Source organism: Zeugodacus cucurbitae, chromosome 3, assembly GCF_028554725.1.
Source record: "Zeugodacus cucurbitae isolate PBARC_wt_2022May chromosome 3, idZeuCucr1.2, whole genome shotgun sequence".
NCBI lineage: Eukaryota > Metazoa > Arthropoda > Insecta > Diptera > Tephritidae > Zeugodacus > Zeugodacus cucurbitae.
The window spans coordinates 8,193,953-8,216,697 of record NC_071668.1 but is presented as its reverse complement, the minus strand read 5'-3'; the positions used below and the strand labels follow the sequence as shown (position 1 = coordinate 8,216,697).

The 22,745-nt window shown below is 36.4% G+C and overlaps 6 protein-coding genes and 1 long non-coding RNA gene across 8 annotated transcripts; 4 read left to right on the top strand and 3 right to left on the bottom strand.

The window, feature by feature from the left end:
• The first annotated feature begins 80 nt into the window (after nt 1-80).
• Pgk (phosphoglycerate kinase) lies at nt 81-1,990 on the top strand. The gene is made up of 4 exons (XM_011189078.3): nt 81-401; nt 462-570; nt 651-1,486; nt 1,545-1,990. Exons 1-4 carry the CDS (start codon nt 181-183, stop codon nt 1,783-1,785), a joined length of 1,407 nt encoding a protein of 468 aa, XP_011187380.1. The 5' UTR covers nt 81-180; the 3' UTR covers nt 1,786-1,990.
• Nucleotides 1,976-4,276, bottom strand: LOC105215257 (pre-mRNA-splicing factor CWC25 homolog). The gene is made up of 3 exons (XM_011189079.3): nt 4,075-4,276; nt 3,802-4,009; nt 1,976-3,741 (listed from the first exon to the last, which is right to left on the bottom strand). Exons 1-3 carry the CDS (start codon nt 4,090-4,092, stop codon nt 2,051-2,053), a joined length of 1,917 nt encoding a protein of 638 aa, XP_011187381.2. The 5' UTR covers nt 4,093-4,276; the 3' UTR covers nt 1,976-2,050.
• Nucleotides 4,277-4,668: 392 nt separating this feature from the next.
• On the top strand, nt 4,669-9,136 carry Got2_0 (aspartate aminotransferase, mitochondrial). The gene is made up of 5 exons (XM_011189081.3): nt 4,669-4,893; nt 7,410-7,566; nt 7,652-7,795; nt 7,857-8,063; nt 8,137-9,136. The coding sequence occupies exons 1-5, from the start codon at nt 4,811-4,813 to the stop codon at nt 8,830-8,832; spliced, it is 1,287 nt and encodes a 428-aa protein (XP_011187383.1). The 5' UTR covers nt 4,669-4,810; the 3' UTR covers nt 8,833-9,136.
• On the bottom strand, nt 5,524-7,414 carry LOC128920259 (uncharacterized). Its single transcript, XR_008470364.1, has 2 exons — nt 7,065-7,414; nt 5,524-6,987 (listed from the first exon to the last, which is right to left on the bottom strand). It is a non-coding gene; the product is annotated as an uncharacterized LOC128920259 (long non-coding RNA).
• LOC105215260 (uncharacterized protein KIAA2013 homolog) lies at nt 8,821-14,356 on the bottom strand. Its single transcript, XM_011189083.3, has 6 exons — nt 13,925-14,356; nt 13,570-13,861; nt 13,322-13,498; nt 12,133-13,059; nt 11,924-12,048; nt 8,821-11,859 (listed from the first exon to the last, which is right to left on the bottom strand). Exons 1-6 carry the CDS (start codon nt 14,109-14,111, stop codon nt 11,672-11,674), a joined length of 1,896 nt encoding a protein of 631 aa, XP_011187385.1. The 5' UTR covers nt 14,112-14,356; the 3' UTR covers nt 8,821-11,671.
• Nucleotides 9,455-11,086, top strand: LOC105215259 (aspartate aminotransferase, mitochondrial). Its single transcript, XM_011189082.3, has 5 exons — nt 9,455-9,597; nt 9,657-9,813; nt 9,873-10,016; nt 10,094-10,300; nt 10,391-11,086. Exons 1-5 carry the CDS (start codon nt 9,527-9,529, stop codon nt 11,084-11,086), a joined length of 1,275 nt encoding a protein of 424 aa, XP_011187384.1. The 5' UTR covers nt 9,455-9,526.
• Nucleotides 14,357-14,752: 396 nt separating the features above from the next.
• On the top strand, nt 14,753-20,966 carry LOC105215261 (mucin-2). Of its 2 annotated transcripts, none has more exons than XM_029042274.2 (6): nt 14,753-14,973; nt 15,166-15,340; nt 15,471-15,744; nt 16,193-17,887; nt 18,075-19,719; nt 19,800-19,940. In XM_029042274.2, exons 1-6 carry the CDS (start codon nt 14,913-14,915, stop codon nt 19,802-19,804), a joined length of 3,855 nt encoding a protein of 1,284 aa, XP_028898107.2. In that variant the 5' UTR covers nt 14,753-14,912; the 3' UTR covers nt 19,805-19,940. The 2 variants fall into 2 exon arrangements, with proteins under 2 accessions (XP_028898107.2, XP_011187386.2); XM_011189084.3 differs by having other exon boundaries at nt 14,754-14,973; nt 19,851-20,966.
• Nucleotides 20,967-22,745: the final 1,779 nt, after the last annotated feature.

The following is a 22,745-nucleotide window of genomic DNA, read 5'->3' as shown; positions in this document are numbered from 1 at the left end:
ATTGAAATCAACTATATTTTAATTTGTAAGAAGAAAAGGCCATTATTTATATATCAAATGTTAAAAATACATATTTTTTAAGAATATTTAAAAACATTCAAAAATTCGAAGCTTTCATTGATTTTATAACAAAATTCGCGTGTATAACAACTCTGCTTTGATTGTCGGCCTGCCCTTGCAATGACATTGAATTGGCTACTAAAAAGTTTGACCGTACCGATAAGCAGTAGGAACGTTTTGCACATACGGAAAGCTTTTGAGCTCCAAACTTATTTTGGAAATTCTATTCAGATAAGACTATCTTCTTGTAACAAAAAAGAAAAAAGTAAAAGCGGTAAAATGGCTTTCAACAAATTGAGCATTGAGAGTTTGGATTTAAATGGCAAACGTGTATTGATGAGGTAATTGAGACCATTAACAACAAAATTTGTACGAGATTGCATAAATCCTGTTTTTTTTAGAGTGGACTTCAATGTTCCGATTAAAGAAGGTAAAATCACAAGTAATCAACGTATTGTTGCCGCTTTGGATAGTATCAAACATGCATTGGACGCAAAAGCAAAATCTGTCGTAAGTAATTTTTTCAAATGTCGGCTTTTCATTCTCTCAAAGACACACACTCACACACATAACAACGAATTTATTTGCAGGTGCTCATGTCGCATTTAGGTCGTCCAGATGGGCAAAAAAATCAAAAATACACTCTTGCACCAGTGGCTGAAGAACTGAAAAAGCTTCTTGGCAAAGATGTGAAATTTTTACCTGATTGCGTTGGACCTGAAGTAGAGAGTGAATGTAAAGATCCAGCACCTGGTACTATCATTTTGTTGGAAAATTTGAGATTTTACATTGAAGAGGAGGGAAAAGGTCTTGATGCTAGTGGCGCAAAAGTAAAGGCAGATCCAGCCAAAGTTAAGGAATTCCGCCAGAGTCTGGCTAAACTTGGTGACGTTTATGTGAATGACGCATTCGGTACAGCTCATCGCGCGCATAGCTCAATGTTGGGCGAAGGTTTTGAAAAGCGTGCTGCTGGCTTTTTGTTGAACAAAGAATTGAAATACTTTGCTCAGGCTCTGGATAACCCACCTCGTCCATTCTTGGCTATTTTGGGTGGCGCTAAAGTTGCGGACAAAATTCAGTTGATTTCAAATTTGCTGGATAAAGTACATGAGATGGTAATTGGCGGTGGCATGGCCTTTACTTTCTTGAAAGTCATTAATAATATGAAGATTGGTGCATCACTTTTTGACGAAGAAGGTGCAAAAATCGTCAATGATTTGGTTGCAAAGGCAAAGAAGAACAACGTCCAATTACATTTGCCGGTCGACTTTATTTGCGCAGATAAGTTTGCTGAAGATGCTAAAACTTGTGAAGCCACTGTCGAGGAAGGTATTCCTGATGGTTACATGGGTTTGGATATCGGTCCAAAGAGTCGAGAATTGTTCAAGGAGCCCGTATGTCGCGCTAAAGTCATCGTTTGGAATGGGTAAATGCAGCGGTTATATTATTAAATGCATTTTGATTTAACTTTCATTTGCTTTCAGTCCACCCGGTGTATTTGAATTCCCCAACTTTGCTAACGGCACAAAGGCTGTTATGGATGCAGTAGTTTCGGCTACTGAAGGTGGTGCTGTTTCCATTATTGGAGGTGGTGATACAGCTTCGTGCTGCGCCAAATGGGGAACTGAATCAAAGGTATCACACGTTTCAACCGGAGGTGGTGCCTCTCTGGAGTTACTTGAGGGCAAGACACTGCCAGGTGTAGCTGCTTTGAGCAATGCTTAAGCTAACTAACTGCAACATTGGCAAAAAGCACAAGTGACAAATTTGTATTAAGAAGAATATATGTCTATGCTGAGCGCATGAAAAATATTATAAAAATTGTTAAAACACTGCTCTTGCAGTAGGAACACATTGATTTGTTGAACACATTGCATCATAATCCGTTTAGATGTTGAATAAAAATAGCTGATAATTTAAAAACGTTTAAGATGTGTATTTCTTAGTTACAAAAACGGTATTTACTTACATCTAGAAGTGGAAATTTGATTTATTTTTTCGTAAAATTGGCATTCATGGCAGCAGATGTGCGTTGGATATTATTCAAATTTGAACGTATTCTAGACCCAATTGACGACTGTGTAGCAATCGCTTTTCTTACTTCTTTGTTTATAAATTCCTTATCGAAATCCTGGGTTTTATATTGCTCCTCTTCACGAGCATTTGCTTCGCGATGCTTTTGCACTGATTTAACACGATCCTCCTCTCTCCAACTAGCGTTTTCCATCATTTCCCGAAGACGTGCCTCCTTTTCCTCAGTGCTTAATTTTTTCTGTGTAGCAGTACCAACTTTACTTTCATTTGATCGCTCATTGCCCCATTTATTTTCATTACGATCCTTTGATTTTTCACTCCTACGGGGTGAATGTGAAGTCTTACGAGGAGAACGTGAAGATCTGCGAGGCGAATTAGAACTTTTACGTGGAGAGTGTGGTCTTCTTTGTGGTGAGCGTGAAGCTTTACGTGGTTTTCTATGAGGAGAACGGGAACTTCTACGAGGAGAACGTGAACTTTTACGTGGAGAACGTGGTCTTCTATGTGGGGAACGTGATCTTCTACGTGGCGAACGTGAACTTTTACGTGGTGAACTTGGTCTTCTATGTGGCGAACGTGAGCTTCTACGCGGGGAACGTGATCTTCTATATGAAGATCTAAGTGGAGATTTTGATCGTTCTCTTCTACTTGAACGTGCCGAAGATCTAGTTTCACGACCTTTATAATCTCGTTGTCTCGAATTTTCGTTCAATTTGCTGGATCGATCTTTAATCTTTTTACGGTCATTACTTAACGAACGACTTGAACGTGATTTTTTAGAATTGGAAATATTTCTGATCTTCCTTTCCACCGAAGGAGACGTAGAATATTGTCGTTTACGAGGCTCATCGGGTGATCGTACATTTGAGCTTTGTCGTTTTTGATAGTTATTGGGTGATCTGTGACGCGAGCTTCTAAATGCTTTTTGCCTTTCTTTACTCTCATATGCATTTCTGTCCACTCGTCGTTCACGCTCTCTTGAACGGCTTTTCCTTTTATTATCATGATCACTTTCACTGCTATTTGAGCGATGGCGGTGATCTTTTTTGCGTTTACCACCTGCTGCTTTATCCAATTCCTTTGTAATAGTTTCGAATTTAGCGTCCAATAGTTTTGACAAATTTAAACCAGACAAATCTTCCTCGTTATTTAGCTTTTTATATCGTTTAGCTAATTCCTTATCTAGATCCTTTGCGGTATCGCTACCAGATTCAGAATCGGATGAGCCATCATCGCTAGAAGATTTAGTACGTTTTTTGTGCTTCTTCTTGGATTTCTTCGACTTTTTAGATTTCTTCGCTTTTTTGGGTTTCTTTAGTAATTCGTCAGTTTTAAGAATACGATGAAGTTCTTTTAATTTAACCGGATTCTCTAAAAGTTTTTTCCTCGATTCCATCTCACGTTGTTTAATTAACATTAAAGGGTCCTCCATGACTTTACGCTGCAAATCGACTTGTTCTGTGGACTCCATATTACGATAAGACCGTATGGAAAAAGGTATGCATTCGTGCTCCACATGATTAATTGATTGCTTTACACCTACCATATTTTGATCTTTGCGTTGCTCCTCAGCTTGCAACATCTCAAATGATTTGTCAATGTTTCTGCCTAGTAGATACTCTTCACGATTTATAAGATCATTACTACCTGGGAATAAAGAGGGTATAGTAAGATTTTGGTGTTACTAGAAACTTTTAACCAACTTACTTTTGTACATCCATTCTAATTTTTTATCCTCCTGTGGAAGTATACCAGAATTGCGACCGATCTGCTTAAGCTCCTCTCGATTTTTTTCTTCTTCAATTTCCCGCCGTAAATCTTTAAGCTTTCTATCTTCCTGTGATTTGGCTTGCTCCGCTTTCCATACCTTTTCTTGGTTTTTCATCGTATGCGGATGCCAAGACTTCTTCAAATTCTAAAATATAGGCGAATATAGTTAATAATTTGATTATAAGAATATAACATTTCATTATTTAGTACCAAATCTCCGCCGCCCATTTTGTCGTGTTTTTACTTTTACTACTGCGAAATATTGGATTATTGCAGAATCTCCGTAAAATTAATGTGCTTATTTAGCATAAAATAATATAAATAATGTATATATTTCACATTTACTTGCAATTTTATTTTCTACACGTTTAGCATTGCTTTTACCTGAGTGTAAACAATCTAAATTTATAAATCAGCTGATTTTTTATTATTCACAGGGTTGATTTGTGCGTCAAAAGTTTTTGGCTGTGAATGATAAATAAATAATATTATTAATAATAATTGTGAATATTACACTTTCCGATTTCCTCCAACATCTTTACATTAACTTGTATATCCGTATCTCGGATTTAAATAATTTCCACTTGGTCTAATTGGAAAGTTTGAAAATTTATCAAAATGTATGTACACAGGAAGAAAACTGCTTATATTACTTAATAGCTGCTATTTTAATATTTGTATGATATAGAATATCAATAATTTTATTTGATAAATCCACAGTGGCAACTCATTATCCCCCACGAGGCGTTTCAGCTGTTTGCCGAACATCGAGTGGGGTTTAGCGAATGTGGCGGTTATTATACGCTTGCGGATTTGGGAAATTTTTGCAGTATTGAATTTTGCCTGGTTGAGTGCTATTGTTTTGTGGGTGGCCGGTTGATATACTAAGCATTTAAAAGAAAGCTTTTATTATTATTGTTATTACATTATAATTTAAAGTGTAGAAATGGCAAATATTAGCGGAAAAACACTTTTGTCGGCAAATCGCGCTATCGGAGCAGCATTAAATGCCAACGCCGCACGTACACAGTAAGCATTACTTAGCAAACGAAGCAAATGAGAACATTTACAATATATTAAATATGTATTTACACATAAGCATATATTCGAGTTAAATTTAAGCCGGGTCCTTTGTATATACCTGGCAAATATTTTATATTTTAAACAGCCTATACACCTATATAAAATATACATATACAACATTTTTGTGTGCAAAAAAATATAATATTATTAAATAAATCGCATATTTCCATGCAACCGGTGCGAACTGCTTAGCTTGCGCTCTAGTAGATGTCATTACACAAGGTCATTCAATCATGCAGCATATTTACTTGCCTATTTTCGCACATTCACATGTACACGTGTGTATGTATGTAACTATGTGCATATTAATGTATGAAAAATCACGTACGCTAGTTAGAATTATATCAGTTTCTTTTTTATATATTAATATTGGAAGTTAATATATTAATTATTATTATTTGACAGTAATTTTCATACTAAATTATTTCATAATTTTATTACTAAGTTTGTCACAACAATTTATTTATTATTTATTGCCGAACATTGCTCTACATATCTAATCAAACAAGTTGTATATTTACAATTATAAACACACATATAAACTAGGAAAATATATAATATAGAGGAGCATATATGTATGTATGTACATAAATCAATTTAAGCAGTTAATTGGTTAGCTATTTTTAATTGTTATTAAAATGCTTGACATAGTTTTATTAGGTAATAAATTAGTAGGTCTTAGTAGAAAGGTACTTCAAGAAATATGCCTACCCATCTACTCGAACATAAATGTGTGTGCATATTTGTACAAACTAGTAGTAATTTATTTTATAGTATATGTGTAGAAACATTATGCACTTACCCTACAAATCTAAAAATTACTTCCCCATGCAATTGCATATGTGCCTAGGTAAATACAAATAGATGCATACATATGCAAATATTCATATTATGTTGGTATTTATTGTATAAATAATTATTTAAATCCTTTTAAAATAGCTCAAAATTGCATATATCACCGGTATGAACCAGTTTCGATCAGCAATGGCTTCTGGAATATTACAAGAGTAGTAGATATTGCATAATATACATAGATATACTGCAAATATCACAAGTACATAAGCCCATGGGGTTAAAAAGATTCAATAGATCGGCTGAGTTATCTTAAAAGTACAAGATTATATTCTTAAATCTTTATCAGCCGCTATAAACCACTTGAAAAAGTAACTCAAGTATGCTTTTATATGTGAAAAAAGCCGGCGTCTTAAAAAGTATCATAAAATTATAACAAATTATTTTAATACTTTTTTAAATGCTTGGAGATATCTTTATAAATAATGGTTTGTATGTATGACGAATAGATAACATGATCACGCTTCCAGTAGCTGATTACTTGTCACAACAAAACCAACCGCTTATACTCAAGAGCGGCCAACAACACTCGTAACTAATGCTCGCACAGATGTGTCTACAAGAATTCTTTTACAAAAATAACTGTATGCATATTGAAAGAAAGCCATATCCGTTGTATTGACGTATTAAGAGGAAATAAATAGCCTCAGAATGACAAATGTTTCTTAAATTTTTAAAATAGTGCAGAAAATATAATCATTTCAAGAATACCTTGCTCATTTCATTATACACTTGTATGTACATATGTATTTATGTATGGATGTAGCATGTCAAGCATTTGTACATACACGTATGCCAAATATTTATTCTTTTTTTTGCTACTTATGTCTATTTTTAAACAGCTGAGCGTACATACATACAAATATGTCAACGTCATCAGTCCAGTTCACGGGATGCGATAACCAAATTTATGTCCATGGCCGTGAACAATTTGCATTTTCACGTAATTTAATTTGTATTTGGTAAATGGGTTTGATGATTTGGTACATATATGTATGTATGTATGTATGTTTGTATGTTTGTATGTTTGTATGTTTGTATTTCCAAAATACTTTATTTGTTATCACTATGATTAAGAAATATTTGAATTGAGCATGACTATTTATATACATACATATGTGTGAATGAATCGGTACATTCGAGTTATCTCTTTTAAAAGCGAATTGATTTACGTCAATTTGCGGCATCCTAGTGAAAGAAATAAAAAAAAATAATTAAATTGATTAATTTCAAAATTGTTGTTATTTATATAAACATTTACTTACTTATGTAGGAATATATATGTACATGTATGTATAGTCAACAGTGCTGAGTTTAAATGTATATTATTTAAAATATATTTGTTGACACCAGCAGCAATGGTCTGTGACGTGACGCAATTAGATGTAATATTTTTTACCAAATGTTTCACAAATAATAATAAGCAAGAGAGCCAGTAGGAAATTCTATCATAAGCTTCTTTACTACAAATTCAAAACTTTCTTTTGTTATAACAGCTGTAAACATCTTAAAAATTATTTTTTTTTAATTTTTGGGACCTTCTAACTCTTAATAATATTATTAAATTTAGAATTCAAATTATTATAAAATAAAAATTTTCATTATTTCAGATCATGGTTTGCTGGTGTGCAGATGGGTCCACCTGATGCAATTTTGGGTGTAACCGAAGCTTTCAAACGTGACACGAATCCCAAAAAGATCAATTTGGGTGTTGGTGCTTATCGTGATGATAACGGTAAACCATGGGTGTTGCCAAGTGTACGCCAGGTGTGTAAACTCGATTTTTTTAAATCTAAAATATAAAAATTATATATGTATAATAAATCTATATATCTAAAAATTAAATTTCAAGGCTGAGGAACGCATTGTAGCCAAGCAATTGGACAAGGAATACGCAACCATCATCGGTGTGCCAGATTTCTACAACAAAGCTATTGAGTTGGCGCTTGGTAAAGATTCCGAACGTTTGCGCGAGAAACACAATGCCACAACACAGGTGAATATCTCAAAAATATATTATTTAGTGTTATATATTGACAAGTTGTTTTCTTTACCAGTCCATCAGTGGCACCGGTGCCTTACGTATTGGCGCCGCCTTCCTCAGCAAATTCTGGCAGGGGAATCGTGAGGTGTATGTGCCCACACCCACTTGGGGCAATCACGTGCCAATTTTCGAACACTCCGGACTGCCCATTAAGAAGTACCGTTATTATGATCCCAAAACTTGCGGTTTGGATGTTCAAGGTTGCTTCGATGACATTAGCGTAAGTTACAATTTAAAATTTACAATAAAGTTGTTGTTAATTAACTTGTTCATATTTACTTAATCAATTGCAGAAAATCCCCGAAAAATCCATTGTCTTGTTGCATGCCTGTGCGCACAATCCCACCGGTGTCGATCTCTCGCTGGAGCAATGGAAAGAGCTCTCTCAACTGATCAAGAAGAAGAATCTATTCCCCTTCTTCGATATGGCCTATCAGGGTTTCGCCTCCGGTGATGTCGATCGTGATGCACAAGCTGTGCGCATTTTCGAAAAGGACGGTCATCTGTACTGTCTGGCGCAGAGTTTCGCCAAGAATATGGGTTTATATGGCGAACGTGCCGGTGCCTACTCCGTCATCACTGCCAGCAAGGAGGAAGCCGATCGTGTCACATCACAAATTAAGATACTCATTCGTGCGCTCTACTCGAATCCACCCATCAATGGTGCACGTCTTGCTGCCGAAATTCTCAATGATGAGCAATTGAGAGCCATCTGGTTGAAGGATGTGAAAACAATGGCCGATCGTATCATTAATATACGCGCACAATTGAAGGGTAATCTCGTGAAGTTGGGTTCATCACGCTCCTGGGATCACATCACCAATCAAATCGGTATGTTCTGTTATTCGGGCATGACCGCCGAAAATGTGGAGCGTTTGTCGAAGGAGTTTAGCATTTATCTGACCAAGGATGGTCGTATCTCGATGGCTGGCGTGACTAGCAAGAATGTTGATTATTTGGCGCATGCCATGCATGAGGTGACCAAGTAAAGTCAAAATCGGCGAAATAATGAAATTAAATGAATTTTAATGCAATGCGGCCTGGTTGCCGTTACAATCTAACACTCGTATATACATTTGTATGTATGTGTGTATAGTAGAATTTTAATGAATAATAGCAGTCCAAGTCTTTTAGTTTAGAGAAATAAAATGAAGCATGTAACATGTACATTGAGTACCTTTGCGTTTATATTCGCTCAAAACAAAAACAATAGCATGTAATCGTATAAATTAAAGCATTTACCATAAAAATAAAACTGTAAAATCACAAATTAATAAACTAGTTTCATAAATAGTTTTGTTTTTTTTTTTTGTAAATACACGATGTAGTACTGTTGTTGTGCAACTTAGTCGCTCAATGCGTTATAAAGACTTGTGTTGTTGTTGTTGTAGTTATAGAAAACGTTTGCCAAATAATTTTTGGGAATCTTAAGTACGCCAGAACATTTCTGACGGAATAAAAATTCAGTTCCTTTTAGGTTATGTTGACTCGACCCTTTTTTGCTGGATACACCTAGCTTGAGCTTAAATAAACTTTTGTATTTTCGTAAAAAAAAAACTCATGAGCACCCTTTGAAATCAAAATATTCATAAAACAACAACTATATTTTACGAATTTGGTGTTGACAGGATAGGAAAAAACTTAAAATCATAATTTCCAATAAAGAGAATTTTCCATATAAATATGTTTCAACTTACAAAACGTGTCGCTGCTATTAAAGCTGCAAGTAATCCATTATACTCAAGACGTTACAAGTATGTATTATGTTTAAATAATATGACATCTAAAAAAAAACTAAAATTACTTGACATAGATCATGGTTCGCGGATGTGAAGCTGGCACCACCCGATCCAATACTCGGTATCACCGAAGCTTTTTTGAAGGATAAAAATCCCAAAAAAACTAATTTAGGCGTTGGAGCATATCGAGATGACGACAGCAAACCGTGGGTTTTGCCCAGTGTGAAGGAGGTGTGTTGCGCGTATTTCACTTTTTTATACCAAATAATATTGAAATATAAATTCCAAAGGCACAAAATCGCGTTATAGCCAAAAATATGAACAAGGAATATGCGCCGATACATGGTTTGGCAGATTTCTATAATAAATCAGTAGAATTGGCGCTGGGAAAAGATTCGGAAATTTTGAAAAATAAATGCAATGCAACAGTGCAGGTGCGTTTAAATAATAATAAATTAAATAATATTTACTTATATGCAACAACATTTCCTTTCCATGTGTGTGTGTTTAGAGCTTAAGTGGCACCGGCGCCTTACGTGTGGGTGCCGCATTTTTGGGACTCTTCTGGAAGGGTGAGCGCGTAGTGTATTTGCCCACACCCACATGGCCGAATCACAAACCGATTTTCATGCATTCCGGTTTGAAGGTGGCCAACTATGGTTACTATGATCCAAATACGCGTGCGCTGAATGAGCAGGCGCTCTTCGAGTCGTTATGTGTATGTGGCTTTTAGGCGCATGAGAGTGAAGCACTTTTTAAATTTAAATTTAACTTTTTTTAATTTTAATTTAAAATATCTGAATTTTAGAAAATACCCGAACGTTCAATTGTGCTGCTACATGCGTGCGCGCACAATCCCACCGGTGTGGATCCGAATTCGGAGCAATGGTGTGAAATATCGCACATAATGAAATCACGTCATTTGTATCCGTTCTTCGATTTGGCATATCTGGGTTTCGCCAGCGGTGACATTGACAGAGACGCGGAAGCGGTACGCATTTTCAGCGCCGAAGGACATCAATTTGCTTTGGCACAAAGTTATGCCAAAAATATGGGTTTATATGGTGAACGTGTCGGTTCATTTACTTTTGTTTGCAGCTCTAAGGATGAGGCGGAGCGTGTGACATCCAATTTGAAGACCATTATACGACCCATGTACTCGAATCCGCCCGTGCATGGTGCACGCATCGCAATTGAGATATTTAAGGATGAGAAACTCTTCTGCATGTGGTTGGATGATTTAAAGACAATGGCTACGCGTACCATCACGATGCGTAAGCAGTTAAAGGAGACATTAGTTGCACTCGGCTCGAAGCAGTCATGGGACCATATAACCAATCAAATCGGCATGTTCTGCTATACAGGCTTGAAGCCGGAGCAAGTGGCACGTCTTATAAAGGATTATAGTATTTATATGACAAAGGATGGACGCATAGCAGTAGTCGGACTGACAACGAAGAATGTCGCTTATGTTGCCGCATCCATTTATGCCGTAACCAAGTAAAGTCTTTGGAATAATCGATTGCATTGATTGCTTAGGAGTAATGTAGAAATGAGAATTATAACTAAATGCTGCATAATATAAATTAAATGCATTGACAGTTGGAGTTAAAAAAAAAATAATAATAAACAAAAATAGTCAGCTTACTTTCGCGCATACAATACAATTGTACCGTAGACTAGCAGCTGTTTTGTTTAACTGTTGCAATTTTATATTAATTCACAATCACTTGGGAATATATTGTATTATTATAAATATTGTCTTAATAAAAAATTTAAAAACTTGAAATTATTTATTTTTTTCATATATTTATACTCATTTAAACATACTATTATTTAGTAAAATTAACATACAGTAATATTTAAGTAGCACGACCACGTATGAATGTGAAAAACAAAAAAAAAAAAAGAATTTCGAATCATTATTGCTCGTGTTTAATTGCATATTAGTATTATTTTTGTAATGAAAACATTATAATTACACATAAAAAGTATGAAATATACACACACACGCATATTAAAGCGAAAAGTTATTGAACTAGCTATCAATAGGCTCAAATCATAATATTTCTAACTAGAATATTTATGGTCATGGTTTATTATAACGGTATCTCAGCTTTTCCGAAGGTTCGCAATACTCTTTAATAATTAATTTACATAGGAACGCATGAAATACTATAATTATTGCACAAACTGAGACCCAAAAGAGCGTAGGCAAACCGCCTAACTGATGACCATGCCTGTGAAGTGCGATCAAATGCTGTTCATGTGCCGGCGCTGCGCGTGATAAAAAGAAAAATTTAAATAAAGTTTAAAACCAGTAAAAAAAAAGAAAATATACCTTCAACTACTTCTTTAACATGTATAGCCTTATGTAGCTCTTCCATATGTTGTTTATCTTCGGTAATATAAAGAATTGCGGTCACTGGTTCGGTTAATTTAACCGGGAACTGGCGACGACTTTGCCTAAAAAACCATTAATTTTAATATAATTTTTTATTTTATTTTTTCCTCAGCCATAAGCAATCTTATTAAGTTTAATAAACTCACGTGAGTAGCACAGGATCATCTAAACAGCCGCCATCACAGGCATAATAACTGCGATCGGAACGATCAAGCGCCACATTAATGACAGCCTTATTATCTTCAGTCACGGTGATTGTGACATTGACATGCGTCTTATTGCCATAATTTAAGCGACGGAAATGAAAATCGCGATGCAGATACTTGGGATGCATGTTACACTCTAAGTGTTGATTGCTGAAACGAAAACTGCCAAAGCTTAGCACCATAGCTTGTATAACACCTGAAGCACCAGCGCGTATTAGGTTGTGACAGCCCTGCTTCTCCAAAGTAACCATCCACGACGAGACCAAATTGTTAAGTTTTTCCAATGTGTCTGCGTTCAACCAGAGATTCTCTGCCTGCAGTGTGTAATACGAATCGTAACAGCCCTCAGCATACGTTAATGCTTTTGCGATTTCTTGTTTGCTAGGCGATTTTAGTGAAGCGTACTCTTCATATTCATAACTGCGTGTTTGCGATAGCACTGCATACATGGAAGCGTTGATACGATCACCATTCAGACTGCCCTCCGCTTTAGATGTGCTTATACTGAAGCCAGTAGCCCACAAATCTGACCAAACATTAATGTGTTCCTGATGAAATGTGTGTGGATTTGGTTGTTGCTCCGATTTGTTTTGTATTTTCTGCAAAACTTTTGTCATCGCTTGTATAGCTTTGTTTTCCATATCTTGTACAGTTTCTGTCAACTTGTCACGTTTAATCGGTTGTGAGTAATGCACTGCAATTGGGAATACTATATTGATAGCGCCTCGCTTTTTCAGCTGTACAATTCGATTGATTTGTGGTTTGACGACGCTTACTACAATCACATTGGTAGGGTCGTCTGGAGTTACTAAAATTGTACCAGTACTCACTTCGAATTCTTTAAGTACAGAGGATTGAGTTGTTGAACTGGAAGAATTAATATGACAATGAAGTCATGAGATATTTCATATAAGAAATAAGATAACAGTGACTAAATATTGTTTTTGTATTAGCTCAACCAAATATTATATAAATGAGAGTAATTAACAAAAAACAAGTTTCAACTGTTTCAAACATTGTTTTTTTTTTTGTTTTGGCAGACAAATTTACGTTCGCTCAACTAGTGTTATCTAATACAATAATTAAAGCTTATATAGCATATATACTTCTGTTTAATTCCAATACGTACCCCAATTTAATCACATGTGAAGTTGGTGATTGAAAATAAATACGTGGAAAAATCAGCTCCACCTCCTCTATGGTGTTACGAGTGTTCGTGATTTTTATTTCTTGCATTAAGACGCTCGGATGTGTACGGTGCGCATAATACGTATAGGCGACGAAATAGTTATTAAAACATTGAAACCTGCAAATATTTATAGAAACTATTTTAAAATTTTCTTTTTAATTGGAAAATAAAAAACAATAGCAACTTACCTATGCACTGTACCCGACAAATATTCGACTACCGTTGCTTCGCGTCCAGCTTCGTTTCGCTGTGCTACCGATACAACCGGATGAAATTGCATTGGCAATTGCATAGAACGACCGGATTTAATGTTCAAGGAAGCATCGTGTGCCACTTCCATACCAATGTAACCATTACCTACATACGGTATGAAATTACGCTCTTCGGGGTGGGGTGGCACGTGACGTATATTTGCATCGAATTCATAGTTTTGTAGGAAAAATGGTGTTAAACGATCGTCCATGCACTGCATATGTGGATCTGAGTGGTACAACCGATTGAAATACATAACATTATTGAATTATTTGTTGCAAGACAGATTACCTTTTACTTCCGGCGTACTCATGAATAGATATCGAAACACGGGTGGCAAAATATAGAAAAATATACAGATTCCCAATAAGAGCAGAAATATGCGTCTGTAGGATAAAAAACTGCCATCCGCGAGACGTTTAAGCTTTCGCTTGAATTCTCCTAGATCGAACTTATTCGATTTGTCTGTTCGAAACATTTTGCATTTGTTGTGCTCACTTATCTATATGCAAATAAAGTTTCGGCCATAGATCGGAAGTGCTAGTGGTGTTAGGCCAGTCACCTGGTATGTTTGTTTTGAAAACACACAGTTCTCCCACCGATACGGTTCATCCACACTTAATACTTTATCAATTTGTTCACTTTTGTTTTACACTACACAACCGGTATAGAATTCTCTGTTGCATATTCAGTATAGACATATGACAGTTAAAGTGACAACAAATGATAAACGCTGTCATATTGTTCTTAACCCAAATAAGAAATAACGAAATATTTAAATAAATTATAATCGTACAAGATAAATAAGAAAATATAATTAACTTTCTGTATGCACAACATTAAAAAATAACATTTGTAAGAATAATAATATATTTGGCACTCATTACAAAAACAAGTAAAGCTTAAATAATTATATAGTAAAAGAAACACAACACACCAAATTATAATAAAATACACAAAATAACAAACAAATATACTATTTAGTGAAAAATTAAGTTATTTTATATAAATTTTAATATTACAGTATTTTATTTGAAATTTACTTTCCACGTTCTTCCCACTCAGCTTATGCTTTTCTGACATCTCCTATTTTATAATTTTGTACTGTACTTACTTTTTTGACAAATAAACATTAATGGCTGCCAATCTCGTATGAAGAAGCAGCAGCAGTGAATTTTTCGCTCCAATTTGCAAAAAGTTAGAGAAAACTATTTTACAAAATCGAGTGAGAGTTCAAAAACAATTTGCGAAAACGCAGCGTGGATAATATTCGTGCAGGATGTGGCCGCAGGCGTTGCAAATGTCTAGAGAAGAGTGTCGAGGGATTTTGAGAAGACTTGGTAAGAAAGTGGCTACGAATGCGAGCCAATCTACATTCGATGTAGGTGAAAAGAACTGGCGCTGAAGCGCTTTCAGGAGCTATGCCAACGGAGAGAGTGCACAAAGATCGTGATCCTTTTGTTGATTTATTGTGTGTGTTTATAGTGAAGTCTTTCTATTAAACATTTGTTATTTGTTCAATCTATTTCCAGAGTTGGAATCTTATTCTCATGTGATAAGTGTATTTCGCGCTCAGGGTGGCCTCAGCGACAACAAGGCCAAACTTCTTGAGGAGTTGCGTGGCATATTTCACATATCGCAAGAGCGTCACCGAGCTGAAGCGCGTCGTGTTGCCAATGATGAACAATTGTGTACCATAGCTGAAGCGTAAGTGTTTTAAGAATTTGTACGCGCAGTTACGAAATAAGGCGAAAGTTTAGTGTAAATTATACTTCCTCATGATGGCATCTTGCTTATACATATAAATGTGTTGTGCTTTTTTTTTACTTGTGTGCAGTATTTCGGGTCCAAATACTTGGCAGGAGTGGTCGCGTGAAGGACGTCGATCGTATCCGATGCTACCGCGTGTGGCGCCACAAACAGCACTCGCTCTAATTGCTAACAATGTGGCAACGGAGACAGTTTCTGAAAACGCTAAATTACCCTATCCTGCTGATACGGCAGCCGCTGTTATTGCCGAACGCGCTAATTCTGTCAATACAATATCGGGAAAAGATGAATTGGAACCGTGGGCAATCAAGCGCGAGGTTTATGTCGTCACAGATGATCCTGTAAGTTGAAAATGTGTGTGATTGTGAGGGGCGGGCGGGGTTATATAATGACGGAGGAATATAAAGGTTGTGGTTGAAAAAGTACAGTTTGTGTTTATATTTTTTAAATAAGATCATTTGCGGACCAAAATTGAATTTAAATTAGAAAATAACCAAAATTTCTGATTTTTGCTTAAAGTGTGTGACTGATAGAACATATATACATATATGCATACGTATATATGTATGCTGTCAAACTGGGAATGCATTTAAATACATTTTGCTACTCTAATTAGATAAATTTAAATTCATTGACTTTTTTTTCTAATTGAATATGTTATGTTTTACATTTATTATTTTTATATTTGAATTAGGTTCATAAAGTTCAACCATTTTAAATATTATTTATCTGTACTCGCGAATTAAATTATAATTCTTTTCTAACAAATCTCTTAATATTTTTAAACAGTTCAAAATGCCCGATATTCCTGCTGCCAATAAGAAAAATCTTAAACGTAACATATCCGACACTCACGCTGGCAGCAATAAAAAGCGTATTATCAGTGATACTTCACCCAACAAACAACAACACCAAAGGCAGTTCCATCATATAACTGCTAATAGTGGCGAAACTACGTCGCCCAGCATCGGTACCAGCAATATTCGTAAATTATATCACAATCACAATAGTAAAGCTGCCCAGCAACGTTTGAATCAAACACCATTACAAAAACAAAAACTGGCAACGAAAAAATCACAAATTGCTACAGGTGTGAACCCTGTATTACCTGTTACACCTGGTAAGCGACAGGCGACGCCAGCCAAAAGTGGACGCAAATCGAATTCCAAACTTCAAGAACAAAAACAACAACAGACACTTGCTCAACAACAACAACAACACCAACAGCAACAACAATTGCTACCGCCATCAACAGTTCGCAATATACAACATATTGTCGGCGAGAGTTTGGATGACTACAACATGGATCAGAATTCCACACAACCACAGATTGCCGCTTCAAAGAAGGACATAACCAAGAATCTGACTAAATTGCAATTGCCTAGCGTAATGACCACACCAACAACAGGCGCACCATCAGTTTCACCAAATGTGATAGCACCGACAATGCCATCAAACACACCGCTAGTAGTGAATGCTTTGTCTACACGAATTGATGCCCATCAGTTGCCAACTGCCTTATCGCCAACTATAGTCAGTGCTAGTGGTTCATCGGTTCCCACAAATTTACATAGTAAAGTGGAAAAGCAGCTGATTTCAACGCCAGTGCAAAAGATTATACTTGAAGATCGTCTTCCGCCGCAGCAATTGTCGGGTTCAATTGTCACAACAACAACAACATCAGTGTCATCAACGGTCGTGGTGTCGTCGGCATCCACGTTCCAAATGCAATCTACATCAACACCACAGATAATGACATTGCCACAAATATCTGCTGCTGCGACCAAATTGCGCGCAGTCAATACCACAATTTTACCACCCGGCACTAAACTCACCACTAAAAAGCTTTCCGGTTCTACATTGATCAGCGCGCTTGGCACGGAGAATAACGCCACGCTAAGCGGCAGTACAAACAACAATGGCTCACAAGTGTTTAGCATCATTGACGGTAACAATAGCACGAATACTGCACAAGCGTCGCCCGCACTGCCGACGCATACGCCCCCCGCAATCATACAAATACAAAACACAAACAGTGTGTCTAGTGAAGGTGCAACGCTGCAAGCATCACAACAGCCGGCGCAAGGCAAAGTGTTAACAACGAAATTGTTGCCAATTGTGCTAAGCGGCGCCGGTGTGACTGGTGCTGCTGCCGGTGCATCCGCCACACTTAGTGGCAGCGGCAGTAGTGGCGGTAACACAGTTAATATAACGAAAATTGAAACTATCAATAACGGTGCTACACTCGTAAGTGGTGGCAGTGCAGCAAGTGGCATCACCGGCAATAATTTGAATGCATCGTTAGGTGGCACAACGGCAGTACTCAAAACTGTGGGCTCTACATTATTGCTATCACCCAATCAGAGTGGCACACCTGCTGGCAGTGCGCTCTTTTCCACATTAACATCCGGAGCTCCAGTGTTCCGTAAGTCGCAGATCATTAAAGCGGGCACAATTGGCGTGAACGCAAGTAGCGCAGGCAAGGTAAGCAATAATGTATTTATATTTTCAGGTTAGGTTTTTCAGTTGACAATTATGTTTTTGTTTTGATTTCGACTTCTAATGTCAATTTTATTTTGTTTTGTTTTTAAATTTTGATGTAGATTTTCTGTTTTTTATTTAAAATTTTAATGTCAATTTCACATTTATTTTATTATTTTCTTAATTTTAGCTTTCTGGCACCTTTAGTACTTCCAACTCTGGCCCACAAATTATCAGCAATATTAAATTGACACCAGCGAATACCACTACAAGTGTAACGGCGGTCAGTCATTCGAATCAACAATCCACAACAGCTTCACCATTCTTACAACATCAATTGAAGAATATCTCAACGACTGGTATACGCACCAGCGTCAAAATATGCCAATCACCCAATGGCAAAGTGTTCATACAGCCAGCCCATATTGATAACGCATCGAAAGCGAAACTGCAAGGTGCATTGTCGCACAAAATCTTGCCTAACGCAGTGGTCAGCAGCAACGCTACGGGTGCTGGCACAACCGGCACACATCAGCCGCAACGGATCGCCATACAGAAAGTGCAAATAATACCAGCACCTTTAAATTCGCCCGGCACTCTGACGGGCGCCTTTCACGCGGCCACCTCACAATCCCAGTCACAGACGAAACCTACAATTACAACAAATACACTAACATTGAGCGGTAATAAGGGTAATATGAATATGGTTTTCGTGCCGTCGGTGGGTGCACGCACCACAACGGGTAAAATAACACTGACGAAGCCAGCAAGCGTTAGTAGTGGTATTGTGGCAGCTACCAAAGTGCAGGGTGCCCAAAACACAGAAAGCCACAAACCCAATGTGGTGATAATTGGCGCGTCACAAAGTGGGTCAAATACGCCAATTAAGGCGACTACCACTTTCATCGATGGCAGCAACAACAAGTACAATGTGACCGCTAGAACAGCGAATGCAGTGCAGTTGGAGGCAAATCAAATGATTACCGAAGACACACCAGTTGATATACTCAATATGCCGATTATAGTGGATAGTGGTGATGGTACGAATATCACGATGGGTAATAATATTGGCGATACGGTAACGGTGTTGCCAACAACAACAACAACAACGGTCGTGGAGAATGCACAACAGCAGCGTGAACAACAAAACCAACAACAACAACAGCCGTCCACAATAATTTTGGGTGCTACCGATTGGGAAATGGAATTGGATCAGGCGACAGCCGTGGCAGCAGCAAGCAAAGCAGCACGCACTGACTACCGCCGACTGTCAAGCGGCCAAGAAGCTGCTGATGGTGGTAAACAACAAATGCAAGATAAGGACGAGATTGATGGTGAAACCATAATTATCGATGACAGTTTTGAAGATGTCATAGTGGAGGAGCAGGAAGAGGGCGACACTGACGCCGGCACTGAGACTGAGGGCACTGTGGATGGTGAAATGGCAGACGACACGGGCGGCGAAGAGGGGCAAGAGATGACCGAGCGCGCATACACCATATATAGCGGTACTGAAAGTGGTAGCGGTGGTGAGATATCGCCCGCCAAAACGTCTGATGCGCCTAAATTGGTAAAGGTGGGACGGTTGCAGAAAACATACAACAACACCAACAACAGCAGCGTCAACGATGAAGACGAGCCAATCGAAGTGATTGACGATGAAGATGAGCATACGACTGTGGCTGTCAGCCATCAAACGACTGCACACAAAGCGGAAAGTGAAGGTGCGAAATTGGAGAGCGAGGTGCATGCAATCAATGCGAGCAACGAAAGAGAAAATAACATATCTGCCATAGTTGAGTGTGAAACAGATGCAGGCTTCGATGAGACTATTGGTGGGTGTTTGTGTGTGAAAACTTTTGAATAATTAATTTTATTTATATAAATATTTTTTTTTTTATTTATTCGTTAGTAGACTAAACAGTTGAAAAAAATATTCACAACTAATTGCATGCAATATTTTTAGTTGCCGATATTGATGAAAATACCGCAATTGAATATATAGAAGAGGATAACAACACGCATGCCAACAATGACAAAGCTAAGTTGAACAACATTAGTGGCACAACAGCAAAGTCCGCGAAAAGTACACAAATAGCGGAGGAGAGTGAAGTCATCGTGTTGGACGACAATGACAGCACAACACCAACGGCCACAGCAACAGCAACGCTGGCCGCAGCCACATCGGCTGCGGCGTTAGACGAAGCCACAGAGGACAACACAGTCGTGGTGGAGTGCAATGCAGCCAAAATGGTTGGTGGCAATACGGCAACGGCGATAAACGTTGCCATATTAAAGCCGGCAACAGTTACAACTGTCACGCGTAATGACCTAACGGGTTTACAATAAATGCGTGGAGCTGCTTGGAACTGCATGCAAATTGTCGTAGTTGTTGTAGAGACGTTTGGTAGAGCAGTTGATTTCTACTCAGCTCAAGTATAGTAATAGCAATAGTTGGTGGGGACGCGACAATTTGTGGTGTAGTTGAAAATGGTGTATATAAATGATTTGGTGAAATTAATTGTTTATAGTAATGATATTTAAGGCAGTTGGTTTTAGCAACATTTTTGGCGTAAAATGTGAAGTTAGCTGAAACGCGTTAACCATTAGTTAGCAGTTGAAGTGTAATACAAAGTTACCGGTTTTGTTTGAAAAATGAACAAAAGTTTTAGTAAAGGTTTGTGAAGTCTGTAAGTAGAAGAAATGCATTAGCGAGTTATTTTTTTTAGAAATACTACTGTTAACTCAAGTAGGTTGGATTATAGTTTAAACATAATTTACAGTTATTCAATATTTTTTAATGCTAATATTTTATTATTATTTTTTTTTTTGTAAAGTTTTACCATAAGAATTGAACGTAACTTAAGTACTCACATGTTTTTATGAGCACCCACGACGTAAAAGGTAAATGCAATTGAATTCATATTTAGTACTAGCGGATAAGTACCAGTGGGATAATTAAAATAGTAATAAAAAGAAATTTCCAAAATTTTCTGCTAAGTTGTAAATAGTAGTTAGTAACTTAGACTGTGCTGCTGCAACAAGCAAAAACGGGCACCAAAAGCGAAAAAGCGTTGAAAAAGCAGCATAAATTCGAAACGAAGTTAGAATTCTCATATTAAGCGTTGCGTTAAGTGCTGTTGTGCACACATTTGTATATAAATATATTTTTAATGTTAGGCAGTTTTTTTTTTAACTGCAAACTTTTTGCAGCTTGTAAAGAGTAATAAAATACATTTTTATGTAATTAAAACAAATATACATACAACATTTGTTAATATGTACTAATAATAAAAAAGAAAAAGAAAACTAACACGTTATACTTACACACACACACACACACACACGCATGCACGCATACCAAGCATTATACGTACGTTATGCAAAGCTCACAGCGAGATTATAGTTTAGTAGTTGATAATTTGTTTAAATTGTTTTTTTTTTCTACCTAACCTAACACAATATAAATTACATTAAAACGCAAACGCAAGCAATTGAATGATCGATAATCGATTTAAAGTACTATATAGTAAAAGTAGAAGAAAAGAAAATGCACAGTGGACCCGTGTTGCATTGTTTTATAAAAAAACGAGTTATTAGTTAAAAAAGTTTTTTTTTCGTTTATTTAAGGTTAGTTTAGCAGCGCGCACGGTAGTAAATATAAATGAAAAACAACAAAAAAAGCAAAAAAATAAAAAAAGCATAGTTTTAACAAGTTGAAATTATAAATTTTGGTTGTTAGTAGTTTTTTAAATAAACAGTTATACATACGTAACGTATTTTTTCCCCCGAAAGCAGCTACGAACGCACGCACCTTAGTATTAATATTAGTTTGTTATGTGTTCTCTTATTCACTCAAATACATTTTTGAAATTGCAAATACAAATAAATATAACATTTACAAATGTTTTTACTTACCTTAACCAACTACCTTATTTTATGCCTAAATTCATTACTCATAATTTTCTCGGAGAATTTCGAAGGCAATCTAAGATTGTTTGAATTTCTAATTCTTCTCATTTTTAAATACTAAAAATTAAATTTAAATCGCCATTTTCTCTGTTTTTGCTTTTAATGCGTTCTTTCTTCATTCTCTCATTCTCACTAAGTTAGCAGGTTAGCAGCTATTATTTAAAAGCGCAAAAAACAAAGTTACATAATTAAGCTAACGTTTGTATGTACAGTAAAAATAATGATAAATATTAAAAAAGAAATGAAATTAAATAAAAATGCAAAAAATATTATATAACCAAAAAAACACAAACCGGTTCTTTAGCAGTAGTAACAATACAACTAATATTAAAAATGCAAATATACATACATACACACACACACATACATACATACATAATCTATTAATTGTTGAAGTATACATGTCTGTAACGTTTATCTTTAAATCTTTGCTATTATTATTACTACTACATATTATATTTTTTTGTTTATTGAATTTATTGTGTAGATTTTATCAAATAGTACAGTAAATATTTGAATAAAAATGCCGTTTTTGAAAAATATAAAAAAAAAAAAAAAACAATTTGAAAATTATAATTTCGATTTTTCGTTGTTAGGAAGCAAAAATCAACAAGCAAGTGGAGCTGATATATTAAGGTAGAGGCACACTACATCTCTTTGGGAATAGTTGACCAAATGTATTATAAATATAACGGAATAATTTTCGGTTGTGCGGCTATAGTAATAGTACTCGGATGGAAATGTATCTGAATTAGCTTCGTTTATGTCCGCACGACTGCCTTGGTGTTGTTGTAGTGCCAGAAAATATTTCGAAAATAATTTTGTGATATATTGATAAGTTAACAGCGCTTCGTTGGATAGAAATCGGGATTCACTCCGGTTACAGTTA

Excerpts from the sequence above, each read along its gene's own strand:
- Pgk (XM_011189078.3), top strand. The coding sequence starts at position 181 with ATGACATTGAATTGGCTACTAAAAAGTTTGACCGTACCGATAAGCAGT. Across the intron at positions 571-650 it reads ACGCAAAAGCAAAATCTGTC|GTGCTCATGTCGCATTTAGG; the intron begins GTAAGTAATTTT and ends ATTTATTTGCAG. Across the intron at positions 1,487-1,544 it reads AAAGTCATCGTTTGGAATGG|TCCACCCGGTGTATTTGAAT; the intron begins GTAAATGCAGCG and ends ATTTGCTTTCAG.
- LOC105215257 (XM_011189079.3), bottom strand. Across the intron at positions 3,742-3,801 it reads ATTAGAATGGATGTACAAAA|GTAGTAATGATCTTATAAAT; the intron begins GTAAGTTGGTTA and ends CTTTATTCCCAG.
- Got2_0 (XM_011189081.3), top strand. The coding sequence starts at position 4,811 with ATGGCAAATATTAGCGGAAAAACACTTTTGTCGGCAAATCGCGCTATC. Across the intron at positions 4,894-7,409 it reads GCCAACGCCGCACGTACACA|ATCATGGTTTGCTGGTGTGC; the intron begins GTAAGCATTACT and ends TCATTATTTCAG. Across the intron at positions 7,796-7,856 it reads AACACAATGCCACAACACAG|TCCATCAGTGGCACCGGTGC; the intron begins GTGAATATCTCA and ends TTTCTTTACCAG.
- LOC105215259 (XM_011189082.3), top strand. The coding sequence starts at position 9,527 with ATGTTTCAACTTACAAAACGTGTCGCTGCTATTAAAGCTGCAAGTAAT. Across the intron at positions 9,598-9,656 it reads TTATACTCAAGACGTTACAA|ATCATGGTTCGCGGATGTGA; the intron begins GTATGTATTATG and ends TACTTGACATAG. Across the intron at positions 10,017-10,093 it reads AATGCAATGCAACAGTGCAG|AGCTTAAGTGGCACCGGCGC; the intron begins GTGCGTTTAAAT and ends GTGTGTGTTTAG.
- LOC105215260 (XM_011189083.3), bottom strand. The coding sequence starts at position 14,111 with ATGTTTCGAACAGACAAATCGAATAAGTTCGATCTAGGAGAATTCAAG. Across the intron at positions 13,060-13,321 it reads TCACATGTGATTAAATTGGG|TTCAACAACTCAATCCTCTG; the intron begins GTACGTATTGGA and ends TAATTCTTCCAG. Across the intron at positions 11,860-11,923 it reads TGTTAAAGAAGTAGTTGAAG|CGCCGGCACATGAACAGCAT; the intron begins GTATATTTTCTT and ends TATCACGCGCAG.
- LOC105215261 (XM_011189084.3), top strand. The coding sequence starts at position 14,913 with ATGTGGCCGCAGGCGTTGCAAATGTCTAGAGAAGAGTGTCGAGGGATT. Across the intron at positions 15,745-16,192 it reads ATGTCGTCACAGATGATCCT|TTCAAAATGCCCGATATTCC; the intron begins GTAAGTTGAAAA and ends ATTTTTAAACAG. Across the intron at positions 19,720-19,850 it reads AGGCTTCGATGAGACTATTG|TTGCCGATATTGATGAAAAT; the intron begins GTGGGTGTTTGT and ends CAATATTTTTAG.